General features: G+C 38.9%; 1 protein-coding gene across 1 annotated transcript in view; it reads right to left on the bottom strand.

The window, feature by feature from the left end:
- Positions 1-18,203: 18,203 nt before the first annotated feature.
- The window catches only part of ADGRE2 (adhesion G protein-coupled receptor E2), a 75,017-nt gene continuing 73,516 nt past the window's right edge, over positions 18,204-19,704 (bottom strand). Inside the window, exon 18 of the mRNA XM_043467103.1 lies at positions 18,204-19,376. Within this exon, the coding sequence (XP_043323038.1) occupies positions 19,368-19,376 (9 nt within the window). The 3' untranslated portion in view covers positions 18,204-19,367. The remainder of the gene's footprint in view (positions 19,377-19,704) is intronic.

The following is a 19,704-nucleotide window of genomic DNA, read 5'->3' as shown; positions in this document are numbered from 1 at the left end:
ATCACAGACCTAGTTTAAGTTCAGGTTCTTTTTTTTTTTTTCCTATTTTGATTTTGATTTCTTTCTTAAAAAATTTTTACTTATTTAATTGGAAGCTAATTACTTTACAACATTGTAGTGGTTTTTGTCATACATTGACATGAATCAGCCATGAATTTACATGTGTTCCCCATCCTGAACCCCCTCCCACCTCCCTCCCCATCCCATCCCTCTGGATCTTTCCAGTGCACCAGCCCTGAGCACTTGTCTCATGCATCCAACCTGGGCTGGCAATCTGTTTCACACTTGATAATATACATATTTCAATGCTATTCTCTCAGATCATCCCACCCTTGCCTTCTCCCACAGAGTCCAAAAGTCTGTTCTGTACATCTGTGTCTCATTTTCTGTCCTGCATATAGGGTTATTGTTATCATCTTTATAAATTCAATATATATGTGTTAGCATACTGTTCTGGTGTTTATCTTTCTGCTTACTTCACTCTGTATAATGGGCTTCAGTTTCAACCATCTCATTGGAACTGATGCAAATGTATTCTCTTTAATGGCTGAGTAATATTCCATTGTGTATATGTACCATAGCTTTCTTATCCATTCGTCTGCTGATGGGCATCTAGGTTGCTTCCATGTTCTGGCTATTATAAACAGTGCTGCAATGAACATTGGGGTACATGTGTCTCTTTCAGATCTGGTTTCCTCGGTGTGTATGCCCAGGAGGGGGATTGCTGGGGCATATGGCAGTTCTATTTCCAGTTTTTTAAGGAATCTCCACACTGTTCTCCATAGTGGCTGTACTAGTTTGCATTCCCACCAACAGTGAAAGAGGTTCCCTTTTCTTCACACCCTCTCCAGCATTTATTGCTCTTAGACTTTTGGATAGCAGCCATCCTGACTGGCGTGGAATGGTACCTCATTGTGGTTTTGATTTGCATTTCTCTGATAATGAGTGATGTTTAGCATCTTTTCATGTGGTTTTTAGCCATATGTATGTCTTCTTTGGAGAAATGTCTGTTTAGTTCTTTGGCCCATTTTTTGATTGGGTCATTTATTTTTCTGGAATTGAACTGCAGGAGTGGCTTGTATATTTTTGAGATTAATCCTTTGTCTGTTGCTTCATTTGCTATTATTTTCTCCCATTCTGAAGGCTGTGTTTTCACCTTTCTTATAGTTTCCTTTGTTGTGAAAAAGCTTTTAAGTTTAATTAGGTCCCATTTGTTTATTTTTGCTTTTATTTCCAATATTCTGGGAGGTCAGTCATAGAGGATCTTGCTGTGATTTATGTCGGAGAGTGTTTTGCCTATGTTCTCCTCTAGGAGTTTTATAGTTTCTGGTCTTACATTTAGATCTTTAATCCATTTTGTGTTTATTTTTGTGTATGGTGTTAGAAAGTGTTCTAGTTTCATTCTTTTACAAGTGGTTGACCAGTTTTCCCAGCACTACTTGTTAAAGATGTTGTCTTTTTGACGTTGTATATTCTTGTCTCCTTTGTTGAAGATAAGGTGTCCATACGTACCTGGATTTATCTCTGTGCTTTCTATTTTGTACCATTGATCTATATTTCTGTCTTTGTGCCAGTACCATACTGTCCCGATGACTGTGGCTTTGTAGTAGAGCCTGAAATCAGGCAGGTTGATTCCTCCAGTTCCATTCTTCTTTCTCAAGATTGCTTTCGCTATTGGAGGTTTTTTGTATTACCATACAAATTGTGAAATTATTTGTTCTAATTCTGTGAAGAATACCATTGGTAGCTTGATGGGGATTGCATTGAATCTGTAGATTGCTTTGGATAGTATACTCTTTTTCACAATATTGATTCTTCCAATCCATGAACACTGTATATTTCTCCATCTATTTGTGTCCTCTTTGATTTCTTTCACCAGTGTTTTATAGTTTTCTATGTATAGGTCTTTTGTTTCTTTAGGTAGATATACTCGTAAGTATTTTATTCTTTTTGTTGCAATGGTGAATGGTATTGTTTCTTTAATTTCTCTTTCTGTTTTCTCAATGTTAGTGTATAGGAATGCAAGGGATTTCTGTGTGTTAATTTTATATCCTGCAACTTTACTATATTCATTGATTAGCTCTAGTCATTTTCTGGTAGAGTCTTTAGGGTTGTCTATGTAGAGGATTATGTCGTCTCCAAACAGTGAGAGTTTTACTTATTCTTTTCCTATCTGGATTCCTTTTATTTCTTTTTCTGCTCTGATTGCTGTGGCCAACACTTCCAAAATTATGTTGAATAGTAGTGGTGAGAGTGGGCACCCTGGTCTTGTTCCTGACTTTAGGGGAAATGCTTTCAATTTTTCACCATTGAGGATAATGTTTGCTGTGGGTTTGTCATATATAGCTTTTATTATGTTGAGGTATGTTCCTTCTATTCCTGCTTTCTGGAGAGTTTTTTTTTTTTTAATCATAAATGGATGTTGAATTTTGTCAAGGGCTTTTTCTGCATATATTGAGATAATCTTATGGTTTTTATCTTTCAATTTGTTAATATGGTGTATTACATTGATTTGTGGATGTTAAAGAATCCTTGCATTCCTGGGATAAAGCCCACATGGTCATGATGTATGATCTTTTTAATATGTTGTTGGATTCTGTTTGCTAGAATTTTGTTAAGGATTTTGGCGTCTATGTTCATCAGTGATATTGGCCTGTAGTTTTCTTTATTTGTGGCATCTTTGTCTTGTACCACAGCTTTCTTATCGATTCATCTGCCGATGGACATCTAGGTTGTTTCCATATCCTGGCTATTGTAAACAGTACTGTGATGAACATCGGGGTACACGTGTCTCTTTCAATTCTGGTTTCCTCAGTGTGCATGCCCAGCAGTGGGATTTCTGGGTCGTACAGCAGTTTTATTTCCAGTTTTTAAAGAAATATCCACACTCTTGATGTCTTATCACAGAAAGAATTCAGTGAGAGACAAAGTGATAGGTAAGAAGTGGATTTATTCATAGAGAAACACACTCCAAGGACAGCATGTGGGCCATTGCAGAGAGTGACTGCTGTGGCCCTGAAATGTGGCGTGGTTGATTTTTACGAGCTGGGTGATTTCATGGGCTAATTAGTGGGAGGTATTATAACAATATTCCCATCTGATATCTGAATATCTGATGGGAAAGATATTTCCATCTGAATGCAGATTTCCACAGAATAGCAAGGAGAGATAAAAAAAGCCTTCCTCAGTGATCAATACAAAGAAATCGAGGAAAACAACAGAATGGGAAAGACTAGAAGTCTCTTCAAGAAAATTAGAGATACCAAGGGAATATTTCATGCAAAGATGGGCTCAATAAAGGACATAAATGGTATGGACTTAACAGAAGCAGAAGATATTAAGAAGAGGTGACAAGAATACACAGAAGAACTGTACAAAAAAGATCTTCATGACCCAGATAATCGCGATGGTGTGATCACTCACCTAGAGCCAGACATCCTGGAATGTGAAGTCAAGTGGGCCTTAGAAAGCATCACTACGAACAAAGCTAGTGGAGGTGATGGAATTCCAGTTGAGCTATTTCAAATTCTGAAAGATGATGCTGTGAAAGTGCTGCACTCAATATGCCAGCAAATTTGGAAAACTCAGCAATGGCCACAGGATTGGAAAAGGTCAGTTTTCACTCCAATCCCAAAGGAAGGCAATGACAAAGAATGCTCAAACTACCGCACAGTTGCACTCATCTCACACACTAGTAAAGTAATGCTCAAAATTCTCCAAGCCAGGCTTCAGCAATACATGAACTGTGAATTTCTAGATGTTCAAGCTGGTTTTAGAAAAGGCAGAGGAACAAGAGATCAAATTGCCAACATTCGATGGATCATCGAAAAAGCAAGAGAGTTCCAGAAAAACATCTATTTCTGCCTTATGACTATGCCAAAGCCTTTGCCTGTGTGGATCACAATAAACTGTGGAAAATTCTTCAAGAGATGGGAATACCAGGCCATCTGACCTGTCTCTTTAGAAACCTGTATGCAGGTCAGGAAGCAACAGTTAGAACTGGACATGGAACAACAAACTGTTTCCAAATAGGCAAAGGAGTACATCAAGGCTGTATATTGTCACCCTGCTTATTTAACTTGTATGCAAAGTACACCATGAGAAACGCTGGGCTGGAAGAAGCACAAGCTGGAATCAAGATTGCTGGGAGAAATATCAATAACCTCAGATATGCAGATGACACCACCCTTATGGCAGAAAGTGAAGATGAACTAAAGAGCCTCTTGATGAAAGTGAAAGGAGGAGAGTGAAAAAGTTGGCTTAAAGCTTAACATTCAGAAAACTAATATCGTGGCATCTGGTCCCATCACTTCATGGCAAATAATGGAGAGATAGTGGAAACAGTGTCAGACTTTATTTTTTTGGGGTTCCAAAATCACTTCAGATGGTGATTGCAGCCATGAAATTAAAAGACACTTATCCCTTGGAAGGAAAGTTATGACCAACCTAGACAGCATATTAAAAAGCAGAGACATTACTTTGCCAACAAAGGTCCATCTAGTCAAGGCTATGGTTTTTCCAATAGCCATATATGGATGTTAGATTTGGACGGTGAAGAAAGCTGAGTGCAAAAAAATTGATGTTTTTGAACTGTGGTGTTGGAGAAGACTCCTGAGAGTCCCTTGGACTGCAAGGAGATCCAACCAGTCCATCCTAAAGGAGATCGGTCCTGGGTGTTCATTGGAAGGACTGATGCTGAAGCTGAAACTCCAATACTTTGGCCACCTCCTGTGAAGAGTTGACTCGTTGAAAAAGACCCTGATGCTGGGAGGGATTGGGGGCAGGAGGATAAGGGGACGACGGAGAATGAAATGGTTGGATGGCATCACCGACACTATGGACATGGGTTTGGGTAGACTTTGGGAGTTGGTGATGGACAGGGAGGCCTGGCGTGCTGCGGTTCATGGGGTTGCAAAGAGTCGGGCATGACTGAGCGACTGAACTGATTATAATAATCAAATAATATTATATATTAATATAATACAATAATAATGATTCCAAGTATTTTGGGGAAGAGGTGGAGATTTCCAGGAATTGGGCCACTGCCCACTTTTTGATCTTTTGACAGTGCCTTGAAAGTGTCGTGGTGTCCCTGGGTGTGTCATTTAGCTTCCTGGTTGAGGATCAAGGTGTAGTTGAAGTTGACTTGTCTGCAAACTAGGACTCATTTGATTCTAATTGGTTTATGTTGTGTCCTTGGGCTATGTCATTCTTTCAAATGTTGTGCCCTGCCCCCTTCCCTCCTGTTTCATGAGAAGTCAGAATAGTGCCTACTTTGGGGAGTTATCAACTGGGAAGATGTTGAGAGGACTTTCTGTGGGACTGGAAATGTTTTACATCTTGATTATATGGGTTTACACACATATAAAAATTTATTGAGCTGTGAGCTTAAGTGCATTTCATGCACATCCTTAAATGAGTTTTATACCCCCCACCCCCATATGATGTGGGACCTATTTGCCCAGTTTGGGATTTTTTTTTCTTGCTTTTTTCCCCTTGACTTGTTTTTGCAGTATCTGGAGAAATGAAAGAATAAATGGGAAAATAGGATTTTACTTTAATTAATTTGTCAGAGAGAAGCTGATGACACTTTGGTTAAAGGAAGGACTTGGAAGTTCTAGGTGATTTTTAATCTTTCCACCCACGGGATTATTGCTTTGGGTTAAATTTCATGAATCTATTATCTTTCCCTCCCCAAATTTGTTAAGAAAGATGAGAAAGAAAGATAAGTAGTAAATCTATTGACTTCTTGTGTGCGACTGGATAATTTGAGGTACAATAGTGTAGAATGGAGGAGGACTTCCTTGAGATGTCAACTTTAATTTCTTTATTTTTTTTTAATCTCAGGTGACCAGTGAGTGTGTAGGTGTTCAGTACATGCTCTCTGAGTTGTTTCTTGATTGTGAGGAAATATTTGTCACTCATGTATGCACCATTCTTATTAGTTTGCTGTGGGAAATGCAATATCTGACCAGTAGCCACTTTTCTTGGTCAACTTCTGCATATAAAACATTGGCCTATGAGAAATCGAGTATTTCTTGCCATGTCAGTAAACATGGGTTCTCAGGTGGCTCAGTGGTAAAGATCCTCCTGCAGTGCAGGAGCTGCAGGAGGCATAGGCTCGATCCCTGGGTCAGGAAGATGCCCTGGAGGAGGGCATGGAAACCCACTCCAGTATTCGCGCCTGGAAAATCCCATGGATGGAGGAGCCTAGAGGACTATAGTCCATGGGGTCGCAAAGAGTTGGACACGACTGAGTGACCTCATTAATGTGAGCCCTAAGGGAACATAGGAAGGAGAAGGATACTTCCAATCTATCAGCCACCAGGCTATAGCCACTCCCTATGGTGACCTCTGAGAAAAGGAAGCTCAGGATGTGAAAATACAGGATACTGGCCCCAGATAGAGATGTATAGGGAAGAAATGATTTCAGTGAGCTCAGACCCTTGCATCTTCCCAAAGAAAAGTGCTAAATTCCTTAATTTGGGATATCTGGTTTTACTTAATTAACAATAATCTTTTATGTTCAGACTGTCTGTCCATTGTTGTAAAACTTAAATATGGCTTGGCTCTTCCCTTCACCTCTTTGGAGCAGTTATCTTAGGGCTACTTGAAATGCTGCTTCCTGGTCTTGAAGTCCTAAAAACTCCCACTGAATAAAACATAACTCTCAATTTTTAGGTTTTGAATATTTTTAAAACCAACACCTACCTGCTATGGAGACTGTAAAAGAAGTAGAAAGCTTTTAGATGTTCATATATAATACAGTAAAAAAATCCATGATGTGAACTCATATGTAAAATCACATATCTGATACCAGAACTCATTTCATACTCTGGGAGTCACATTTTAGGAAAGGGCATAATGAGAAAATGAAAAGGGAATTGCTTGAGAAGCTTAGAATTTCAATACTGAAAGGAAAAATTTGGAATAGATTGTTGGATACAAGGGCTTCCCTGGTGGCTCAGCAGTAAAGAATCTACCTGCCAATGCAGGAGACATGAGTTCCATCCTTGGGTTGGGAAGATCTCCTGGAGAAGGAAATGACAACCCACTCCAGTATTCTTGTCTTGGAAATCCCATGGACAGAGGAGACTGGTGGGCTACAGTCAATCGGATGTCAAAACGTCACACATGACTTAGCGACAAAACAACAACAAACTGGAATACAAATCCACTCATGATTGATTTCACTTAGAGTGGAAAAGCTGATTTCAAACCATGACACATAATACATAGTAATAGTGTAATGAGTATATTAATGCTGCTGCTAAGTCGCTTCAGTCGTGTCCGACTCCGTGCGACCCCAAAGACGGCAGCCCACCAGGCTCCCCCGTCCCTGGGGTTCTCCAGGCAAGAACACTGGAGTGGGTTGCCATTTCCTTCTCCAATGCATGAAAGTGAAAAGTGAAAGTGAAGTCGCTCAGTCGTGTCCGACTCTTCGTGACCCCATGGACTGCAGCCTACCAGGCTCCTCTGTCCATGGGATTTTCCAGGCAAGAGTACTGGAGTGGGTTGCCATGCTGCTAACACTTATTGAGCACATACTATTGTGATAGTTACTTTAGTAAGTAGTTTATGAGTCTCACTCGTTTAAAACACACACCAGTCTTGTGGGGCAAGTGCTGTTGTTATTCCAACTTTGTGGATGAGAAAACTGAGGCAAAGGAAAGCTCTGTAACTTGCCTAAGGACACACATGAAGTGCTGGAGCCATAACCCAAGCAGGTTGGTTGGACAGGGAAGCTTGGCGTGCTGCAGTCCATGGGGTCGCAAAGTGTAGGACATGACTTAGTGACTGGAAACAGGTTGACTCCAGAGCCTATATCCTAGATTCAGATCCAGCTTGTAGTTTCCTGCAGCTTGTATAACATTATCACAAACTTGATGGCTTTAAAAGACAGAAATTTGTCTTCACATTTCCATACCAGAATCAAGATATTGGCAGGGTTATACTGCCTCTGAAAGCTCTAGGGGAGAATCCTTTATCACCTCTTCCAGCTTCTGGTGGCCCCAGATGTTACTTGGCTTATGGCACTCCTCTCTCTGCCTCTGTCTTCTCATGGCCTGTCCCCTCTTTCTGGGTCTCAGTGTGTTCTCTTCTCTCCCTATAAGGACACTAGTCATTGGATTCAGGGCCCACCTTGTTCATCCAGGATGACTGCATCTCAAGTTCCTTAAATAATCACACATGCAAAGGCCCTATTTTCAAATGAGATATCATTCTGATATTTGGCATAGATATGAATTTTCAGAGGAAACTACTGTTATCCACTGAATTGCATACCCTTTAACGACTTATGTTGAACACTTGTGTGCTTGTGTGCTAAGTTGCTTCAGTCATGTCCAACTCTTTGTGACCTTATGGACTTAGCCCACCAGGCTCTTCTGTCCATGGGATTCTCCAGGCAAGAATACTGAAGTGGGTTGCCATGCCCTCCTCCAGGGGAGGTTCCCAAGTTAGGGATCGAATCCTTGTCTCTCTTTTGTCTCCTGCATTGGCAGTCAGGTTCTTTACCACTAGTGCCACCTAGGAAGCCCATGTTGAAGCCTCATGTGCTAAGTTGCTTTAGATGATCTGATTCTTTGCGACCCAATGTACTGTAGACTGCCAAGCTTCTCTGTGCATGAGGATTCTCTAGGCAATGATACTGGAGTGGGTTGCAAGACTCTAGTGCCTTTAAAGAAGTAATTAAGGTCAAGTGGGGCTTCCCTCGTGGCTCAGTGGTAAAGAATTGGCCTGCCAATGCAGGAGATGCAGGTTTGATGCCTGGATTGGGAAGATACCTTGGAGAAGGAAATGGTAACCCACTCCAGTATTCTTGCCTGGGAAATCCCATGGTTAGAGGAGGCTGGAAGGCTACAGTCCACAGAGTCAGAAAAGAGTTGGATATGACTTTCAGCACTAAACAACAACAAAAGGTAAAAGGAGATCATATGGGTGGGACGCCTAATAGGACTAGTGTCCGTATAAGAAGAGAAAGAGATACCAGGAGTGTTCGTTTGTGTGCCTGGAGGAAGGGACGAATGAAAGCATGACAAGAAGGTGGCCATTTGCAAGCCAAAGTGAGAGCACTCAATCAGAAACCACCCTTGGTTGCACCTTAATCCTGAACTTCCAGACTATGAGAAAATAAATTTCTGTTTTGGCAACACTCTTGTCTCTGCTGTTTTGTGATAGCAGTCTTATCTGACTAATACACTATTCAGCCCACTTCACAGGTGACCTTCAGTTAGGGGGGCTCACAGACTGAGTTAATCACATGGTCACTCCACTCATTCTCTTCTTGTCACTGTATCCCACTGGGAACTCACCCCAACAGGGCAACCTCAGGGCCTTTGCACAGGCAGCTGAATCTGAGGAGGACTTTTAGATCTGGCAAGATTTTCCTTACTCAAGAGCTACATTTAGGCTTTGGTTAGAAAGGATCTTTTCTTGTTGTTATTGTTCAATGCAAAGTATATTTTTATCATGGATGTGCAGACAGATACCTCTCACTGCAGCTGGGGTCCTGGGCACCACTATGGTCATCAGTTAAAAAAATAAGTCAGATTCACTTTGCTGTATACTGAAACTAACATAACACTGTAAGTCAGCTATTGTTGCTGTTTATTCACTTAGTCATGTCTGACTATTTCATGATTCCTTGCACTGTAGCCCACCTGGCTCTTTCTAGCCATGGGATTTCCTAGGCAAGAATACTGGCTGCTGCTAAGTCGCTTCAGTCGTGTCCAATTCTATGCGACCCCATAGATGGCAGCCCACCAGACTCCTCTGTCCCTGGGATTCTCCAGGCAAGAATACTGGAGTGGTTTGCCATTTCCTTCTCCAATGCATGCGTGCATGCTAAGTCGCTTCAGTCATGTCTGACTCTGTGCGACCCTATGGACAGCAACCCACCAGGCTCCTCTGTCCAAGGGATTCTCTAGGCAAGAATACTGGAGTGAGTTGCTATTTCCTTCTCAAGAGTATCTTCCTGACACAGGGATCAAACCCACATCTCCTAAACTGGCAAGTGGGTTTTTTTTTTTTTTAACCTCTGAGCCACCAGGGAAACACAATCAACTATACCCCAATAAAAATTATAAAAGATAAAAACCAAACTTGCCAGATGTACCCAAGGGGAAACGTGGGGAGAAGTAAAAATTAGGAGATTTAGATTGACATACACACTACTATTTTTAAAATAGATAGCTAATAAGGACATACACAGCATAGCACAGGAATTCCACTCAATATTCTGTAATAACCTATATGGGAAAAGAATCTGAAAAAGAATGGATATATATCTTTATCTATATATACACACAACTGAATAACTGATTCACTTTGCTTGACACCTGAAACTAACACAGCATTATAAATCTATTCAATCTATAAGTCTATAAATTTTTACTTCATAAAAATGTAAACCATTTAATACAATTTTAAAGGTTACAGTCCATTTACAGTTATTACAAAATATTAGCTATATTACCCATTTGTACAATACATAGAAAGGATCATTTCTTAGATGGAGTTGGAGGCTCCTTGAGGCAGGAGCAGTGGCCTTCCAACATTCAGGTGTCAGAGGAGCACTGTCTGGTGTGGAGGGGAAGATAAGGCTGAGAAGATAATGTCAAGCCTCATCAAGGAGAATTCTCTTATGGGGTGTATTAGTTTTTAATGGCTTTATCACAAATTACCCCCCAAACTTACCAGCTTAAGACAACACAAATTTATTATATGACTTTCTCTGTGTCAGGGATCTGGTAAGCTGGCTTAGCTGGGTTGGAAAAAAAGGTGAAAACAGTGACAGATTTTATTTTCTTGTGCTCCAAAGTCACTGTGGATGGTGACTGCAACCATGAAATTAAAGGACGTTTGCTTCTTGGAGGAATAGCTATGACAAAACTAGACAGTGAATTAAAAGGCAGAGACATCACTTTGCCAACAAAGGTCTGTATAGTTAAAGCTATAGTCTTTCCAGGAGTCATGTCCAGATGTAAGAGTTCGACCATAAAGAAGGTTGAGTGCCAAAGAATTGATGTTTTTGAATTGTGGTGCTGGAGAGACTCCTTGAGAGTCCCTTGGACTGCAAGGAGAGCAAGCCAGCCAATCCTAAAGGAGATCAGTCCTGAATATTGGAAAGACTGAAGCTGAAGCTGAAGCTCCAATACTTTGGCCACTTGATGCGAAGAGCTGACTCACTGGACAAGACCCTGATGCTGGTAAAGACTGAAGGCAGGAGAAGAAGGGGGTGACAGAGAATAAGATGGTTAGATAACACCACCGTCTCAATGGACATGAGATTGAGCAGACTCTGGAGATAGTGAGGAAAGGGAAGCCATGCGTGCTGCAGTCCATGGGGTCGCAAAGAGCAGAATGCGACTTAGTGACTGAACAACAAATATATGTGTGTGTGTATATATATATAAATAAATATATATAAACATCTATATTATATATATAATATCTATATTTTAGAAAACTTACAAATTTTTGCTTAGTTAAAAAATATGACATTTTGGCTTCATAGTTCGACTAAATATGAATGGAATGCTAGTTTTCTAACTTATATTCGCCCAAAACTTTGCATAGTTCCATTTGTTCTGGCATCTAGTATTACTGCTAAAAATCTAGAAAGCTTATAATTTTAGTGATTTTTTAAAAAGAAATTTGATGAAGCTTGCAATTTCTGATCCACTTCTGAGAATATAAAGAGATGCTATGCTGTAAAAAAAACCCCAGGAAATTAACATGGGAAACAGTATTATTGACTAAAGTACAGATTTTGAACAAATTTCACAGTATTTTTTGCTAGTGTTGCATCCATTATTTGTTTTCATACCTTATTCAAGATTTTCATATTGCATTGTGTTGCACTGAGTAACCTCAGCTAACTGCAAAAAATTCTGATATATTCTCTTTTTATTTTTATTCTGTTATAGATATTTTCTAATTTTCCTTGTTATGGCTTCTTAGGTACACCTATCATTTAAAAGTGGACATTTAATATCCAAATGCATGTGGTTTTTTAAGTACCTGTGATATTATTTTCTCATTTAAATACTTTCTTCTCTGCAATCATCCTCTGTGCTTTTTCAGTCTTTCAACTTTATTGAGGGTTTCAATGGCTAAATCAAATCTCTTGGTAAATGTCACATAGCACTTGAAAATATGTGCATCATTTTCAAATATCTTTTGATACTGATTTCTAACATTATTCCAGTGATAAAAGAAGAGACTCTGTATGATCTTAATACCTTTGGACCATGAAACTTTTACACCTTGTTTTATGTTCCTGGAAATGTTTCATTGTCTACTGGCTTATAGTCTATAGGAACTTGAATAGAATTTGTATCTTGCTGTTGTGTGAAAATTGTATAAATCTTAATTATGTTGAACTGGCTCATACTGCTAAAAATTTTAATTTATCTACTTAAAAATAATTGTAATATATAGTGGAAATATATGTAAGTTTGTTCTGTATTTTCCAAATCTCTTGTAAATGTGTTATCATAATTTCATAATTTCAAAAATTGAAGAAATATAAAAGAGTGGCATAAAGGGCATTTTCTCTTTTTAGGTCTCTTAATAATTGCTTAATATATTTTGGTGCTCATATATTAAGTCTGTAAATATTAATATTAATAACTATCATGTCTTCTTGATGAATTGTCCTCTTTATCATTATATACTGTCTGCATTTATCTCTTGTTACTTTTTTGGCTTGAAGCATATTTTGTGTGATATAAGTATGGCTACACACATTTTTTTGGCTATCATTTGCTTGAAGTATCATCTCCTATCCCTTGACTTTGAGCCTATGTTGTCTTTTAGATCTGAGGTGAGTCTCCTGCAGGCAGCATATAGTTGGGTCTTGTTTTTAATCCATTTAGCTACTCTCTGTTTTTTGGATGAATTCAATCCGTTTACATTTAGGATGATTATTGGTAGAGAAAAGAATTAGTAGTGCCATTTTATCTTTTGCTTTCTGGTTGTTCTATATATTCACTGTTCCTTTTTCCAAGTGTTTCTGTCTGCCAATTTTGGTTTGGTGATTTTCTTAGATGTTTTTCTCAGTTTCCTCTTTTTTAATGTTTTGCTTCTCTGACTTGGATGTATGTTTTGTGCTTGCCATGAGGTTTGTATACAGTGTCTCAGATTAAATAGTCCTTTTTTCTGTTGATAACATCTTATCTACACCTACCTACATGGATTCCATCTTTTTTATTTTGTGTTCTTGTTGTCTCAAATCATCTGATTTTATTACCAATTTGTTACCAAGTTGAGATAACTATAGTTATTTTTCTGCTTTATTTCCTCCTTGAGCCTTTTTTGCTGTATTAAATTGTTATAAACCTATTCTGATAAAGAGATGCAATTTCCTGATTCTGTCCTTATCACCTTGCTCAATTTCCAGTGCTATCTAGTGCATACTTCACCTTGTTTATTGAGTTCCTAAGCTCCAAAATTTCTGTTTGGTTCTTTTTTAGAAGTTCAATATTATTTGAAGTATTCCTTTTGTTCATTAATTTTATTTCTGAGCTCATTAAACTACCTTTCTGAATTTTCCCATAGCTGGTTGAGTTTCTTCATGGCAGCTGTTTGAATTGTCTGTCATTTCAGTCTCTATACTGTGACGTTAAACTTGGTATCTAGAGGATTATCATTTTCTTTCTGTGATAGTGTTATTCTGGTTCTTCATAGTGTTTGATGAGTTGTACTTCGGCACATTTGAAGTATGGAACACCTTTCTGCTTGTTTCAATGCATCAGACATTAAAGACCTCTCTTTTGTTTCCAGTAGGTGGCGGTATAGCATTTTGTTTGTTTATTTCTTCTGCCTGAGCTGCTGCTGCTGCTGCTAAGTCGCTTCAGTCGTGTCCGACTCCGTGCGACCCCAAAGACGGCAGCCCACCAGGCTCCCCCGTCCCTGGGGTTCTCCAGGCAAGAACACTGGAGTGGGTTGCCATTTCCTTCTCCAATGCATGAGAGTGAGAAATGAAAGTGAAGTCGCTCAGTCGTGTCTGACTCTTCGTGACCCCATGGACTGCAGCCTACCAGGCTCCTCTGTCCATGGGATTTTCCAGGCAAGAGTACTGGAGTGGGGTGCCATTGCCTTCTCTGAGTTGCTTCTACTAGTCTGTTTTTAATTTTATTTTTTAATTGGAGGATAATTGCTTTACAATATGGTGTTAGTTTCTGGCATACATCAACATGAATCAGCCATAAGTATACACACAGCTCCTCCGTCTTGAACCTTTCTCCCACCTGGTACGCCATGCAGTATCTCTAGGTTGTCACCGAGCACTGGGTTTGAGCTTCCAGCATCATACAGCAAGCTCCCACTGGCCATCCATTTTACATATGGTAAAGTATATGTTTTGGGGCTTCCCAGGTGGCACTAGTGCTAAAGAACCTGCCTGCCAACGCAGAAGACACAAGAGACGTGGTTTTGATTCCTGGATTGGGAAAGTCCCCTGGAGGAGGGCATCATAACCCACTCCTGTATGTTTGCCTGGAGAATCCCCATAAACAGAGGAGCCTGGGGGGTCTACAGTCCATAGGGTCACACAGAGTCAAACATAACTGAATCGACTTAGTATGAACACACACAAAGTCTATGTTTCAATGCTACCCTCCCAATTTGTCCCACCCTCTCCTTCTCCAACTGTGTCCACACAGTTGGGTGTTTTTCTTTTTTTATATTGAGTTCTATGAGCTGTTTGTTATTTTGCAAATTAACTCCTTGTTTTTTTGCATCATTTGCAAGTATCTTTTCCCACTCTGTACGTTGTCCTTTCGTTTCATTTATAGTTTCCTTTTGGAGAATGCAATGGCAACCCGCTCCAGTACTCTTGCCTAGAAAATCCCGTGGACGGAGGAGCCTGGTTGGCTGCAGTCCATGGGGTCGCTAAGAGTCGGACACGACTGAAGCGACTTAGCAGCAGCAGCAGCAGCATAGTTTCCTTTGCTGTGCAAAACCTTTTGATTTTAATTAGGTCTCATTTGTTTGTTTTTATTTCCATCACTCTAGGAGGTGAACCCCAAGAGATACCACTGTGATTCTGTCAAAGCGTGCTGTGCCTTTGTTTCCTCTAAGAGTTTCATAGTACCCAGTCTTACATTTAGGTCTTTAATCTATTTTGATTTTCTTTTTTTGTATGGTGTTTAAAAGTGTTTTAATGTCAATATTTTATATATAGCTCTCCAGTTCTCCTAGCACCACTTGTTGAAGACACTGTCTTTTCCCCATTGTACATTTTCCCTTCCTTTGTCATAGATTAGGTGACCATAGGTGCATGAATTTATCTCTGGGATTTCTATCCTATTCCACTGATCTGTGTTTCTGTTTTTTTTGTGTCAGTACAATGCAGTTTTGATAATTATAGTTAGTAGTGTAGTCTGAAATTCGACAGCTTGATTCCTTTAGCTCTGTGTTTCTTTCTCAAGGTTGCTTTTGCAATTCCATACACATTAAAAATTTTTTGTTCTAGTTTTGTGGAAAAGGCCATATAAGAAAAACTCACAATTAACATCATACTGAACAGTGAAAAGCTGAAAGCATTTTCTCTGATTAAAAATTTAAATGTATTCCTCCTGATCATCTGTGACAGCTAGATCATTGCTTTTTGTGCTTTGCCTACGTGTATCAGTGTTCCTTCCTGATGGTCTCTCTGTGGATGATACTGTCTTTTCTTAGAGTTTAGGTTACTTTTTTGTATACCAGCTCTCTCTGAGTCCAAGAAAATGAATGACTTTGTAGTTTATTAGGATATTTCTTATGAGTTTTCTGTTACTGGTTGCCATTTTCTATTTCCTAAGCAGAACGGACACGACTGAGTGACTAAACTGAACTGAACTGAAGCAGAAGTGGAAATGCCCTCTATTCCTTCTGTATTATAATAATGTTATTTTTAATTTTCAGATTTTATAGCATCACCATGTAGAAATAAAATTCCATGTATTTATAAGATATCTATACACAAAGTTAGCTTTGTAAACCTAAAAATTCATTAGCATATATATTTTAGGAATTAATAATTAATTATGCATTTATTTTTATGACAGATTTTATTTATAAGTCTAAACAGAGAGAATTTTGTGTAATAACACACTAAAATCTTATATATACTCTACCTTGAGACTGCAGTTATTCACATAATGCCATATTAACAATCTTTCACAATGTATTTACACATACATATATTTTCCTGCTAATACATGATTTTCAGGGAACATACTGTAACACTTTTTTCTTTACTGTATCTCCTTCAAATGTTGAAGAATTTATAGAATATGCTCTACATAATTATAATACTATTATATACAAAAAATAATTTCATAATAACTTTAAATATCTTATGCATATACAATTTATCCCAATTGTTTCCAAAATATTTTTATAGCATATATCCAAATCGAAGTCCTACTGAAAGGCTGTTGCTGAGCTGTGAAAGACACCAGGATTCTTGGCCTCTGGAGGAGAGGAATTCAATCCGAGGCCAGTGACAAGACTTGATCGCTCAGAGCTTTTGTGTATTAAAGTTTTATTAAAGTATAAAAGAGATAGAGAAAGCTTCTGACATAGACATCAGAAGGGGGCAGAAAGAGTGCCCCCTGCTGGCCGGTAGCTGCATGCTATACACCTATCAGCAATCTGTTAATTAGAGAAAGGAGATGTCTCAAAACTCAGAGTGGCACCAAAGCCCCTCACCCACAACATGCATTTTGAGATAACATTAGCACCAGATGAGTCATCGCGGGCCATAAAATGATTGACATGAATCGCGAAGAAAGGTTTTCAAGTAAATATATAGATTCATTAATATAGATTAGGAGAACAATGTATGAGTAAAACATACAGGTTTGTTGAGCCCTTATTTGTTCTGAGTCTTAAGCGAACTGACTTGAAGAAAGAGGGAGTCTAGGGTAAATACATAGTTCATTAACATAGCTTGAGACAAACATTTCCATAAGAAAAACGCTTTGGTTAGCTCAAGGTTTGAGAAAAGTTAAGCTCAGGTGGAGACAGGTGTCATCATGGTAACAAAGAATTTTAAGAAAAAAACTCTTTTTAAATTTGTATAGAGAAGGGGAAAAAAATCTAGCCCTTGTTTGTTTCCTCCTGCCACTTAAGAAAGAGATAAAAAATGTCTGACACTTGCAGTCTATTCCCTCCGTTTGGAGAGCCCTGGCCTTCTTGCCTGTTACCCTCTCACTACTAAAGTTGACAGTGAGTTTGGTGGCCATGTCACTTTTGTCACTTATCTAGATGGCCTTATGCACCTTTTACAATGATACTGACATTAGAAAACTTTCCTATGTTCTGTATTTGCCTGTATGGTTATTTAACACGTGTGCCTTTCTCCTGTGTTTCATGTGTACTGAAAGTCTGGTCTCAAAGAACAGGTACCAGAAAGATTTTTCTAGAAAGGGCCAGATGGTAAAAATGTTTGGTTTTGTGGTCTTGCAGACTGTTTCACAAGCACTCAACTTCACACTGTAGCCTGAAAGCAACTATGGACAATAAACCAGTGAATAGTGTGGTTATGAACAATTAAGAGTTTATTTGCAAAGACAGGCAGCTTCCTGGATTTGCCTGCAGGTTATACTTTGCTAAGCCTTGGTCTAAAGGTTAGATTAGATATAGGTTAAACTGATTGGGCTTCCCCAATGGCTTAGTGGGTAAAGAATCTGCCTGCAATGCAAGAGATACAGGCAGATGAGGGTTCGATCTCTCAATCAGAAAGATCCCCTGGAAGAGATCAACTAGAGGCAACCCACTCTTGTATTCTTGCCTGGAGAATGCCATGGACAGAGGAGCCTGGCGGGCTGGACCCGATTGAAGTGACAGCACACACACGCACGCACACACTTAAGATATGGAAACGAACCTTTATTTAGAACAAATGGGATGCTTTCAGTTCATGTCTCATCAGGAACTATACAACATCAGACTGATATTATCGATGTTAAGATTGATCATTAAGTTCATCTGGTGCCTATCTGATCTAACATTATAAAAATACACTTTGGTCCTTGTAATAAATCAATAATCACTTAAGAGAATTCTTTAGCATTGTGAGGTTGGCCATTCTTTCAACAAGATTTCCCCCAGTGCTTTTAGTGGCGATTTACTGGATACTGAAAAATTGTCATTATCTACTTCTATCATATCTTCTACACTTATTTTCAAATAGGTTAAGTATCACTATGTACTCATGGATATTTTAAATTTAACACGTTATGATCATTTAAAGTCATTTTCCATTTGGTTTAAATTGATACAAATCTGGTCAGTGGATGTCCATGGGACATTTCTATGTCCTCTGGACTTGGATCTTGCCAAGGTCACATTCTGAGAATGAAATAGTTTGTTATACATGTAAGTAAAACTTAAAAAATGTGCAGTAGCAATATTCTCTTTCTAACCTGGCACATCTTACAGTTGTAAGGATATAGAGATTTTATTTATTTAGAGGGTTCTGATTTTACTCTTAACAAAGCCTTTTCTTTAACATGTAAGTTCTGTGAAATTAGAAACTAGATCTCTTAATTTAGTGCAGTCCATGGTGTGTACCAAGCTTCCACGGTGGCTCAGATGGTAAAGAATCTGCCTGCAATGCAGGAGACCAGACTTCAGTCCATGGGTCAGGAAGATCCCCTGAAGAAAGGAATAGCTATCCACTCCAGTATTCTTGCTTGGAGAATTCCATGCACAGAAGAGCCTGGTGGGCTATGGACTATGGAGTTACAAAGAGTCGGACACTACTGAGTGACTTACAAACACTCACACATATGGTGAGTAGTAAAATATATTTTTCTAATGCCTAAGTTAGTAATCTTTAGATGGAGGGTGAAGAAGTTGAAGCATGTATGTATTGAAATCAACTGTCCCATTGCTTGCAATTCAAGTGTTTTTAGGACAAAATCCAGGAAAAATTTGGGACATCATAGCAATTGTTTACCCTCCATGTAGGTGTTTGAACCTTACTTTCTTGGCTTACGGTATTTTTAAGACAGTTTTCTGAAGCTCGTTTTCCTTATCATAAATCTTCAAATATCTTCATATACCTACAAACTTGAGGAACTTTGTAGAAAAAGGTTGAAGCAGGTGATTTAATCTAAGGCAACTGAGGAATTGCATCAGAGCCCTTTGACTATGCTGAGAGTGAGGTGAGCATACCATATGGAGTAGAAAAGCAAAATTCTCCCAGCAATCTAAATATCAAGAATTCCCATCATACTTCCTTACACAATGGTTCTGTGAGGAGTTCCCGTAACAAACATGAAAAGATATTTTAAAAGTTTTCCCAAAGATGACGGTTCAGAATTTTCCTTGCCGACCAGGATAGAAGATCATCTGATTTAGTCGTTAATTTAAGTCTCCTGAGAAGGAATATGTAAAAATGACACTTTGTTAGAAAATGCAAAACTTTTACACTGAAAACTAAAGAAGTTTCTCAAAAGAAGTCAAAGAAGACCCAGAGAAATGGATAAACACACCACATTCATAGATCGGAAGACAATATTGTTAATGTGGTAGCATTCCACCAAATTGACCTATAGACTCAATTCAATCCTTATCAACATCTCGGTAACCTTATGATGTTAGATAAATATCCCCAGTTTCAATCAACTGATATTACTTCGGATGTTTTTTGCACATGGCTTTGTGCTGACCCTGTGCATTAAAAATAACACGGGCAAGATTTCT

This window comes from Cervus canadensis, chromosome 4 (genome assembly GCF_019320065.1).
Source record: "Cervus canadensis isolate Bull #8, Minnesota chromosome 4, ASM1932006v1, whole genome shotgun sequence".
In the NCBI taxonomy this organism is placed as follows: domain Eukaryota; kingdom Metazoa; phylum Chordata; class Mammalia; order Artiodactyla; family Cervidae; genus Cervus; species Cervus canadensis.
Note: the sequence above shows the minus strand (reverse complement) of the source record. Positions and strands in the feature narration are given on the sequence as shown.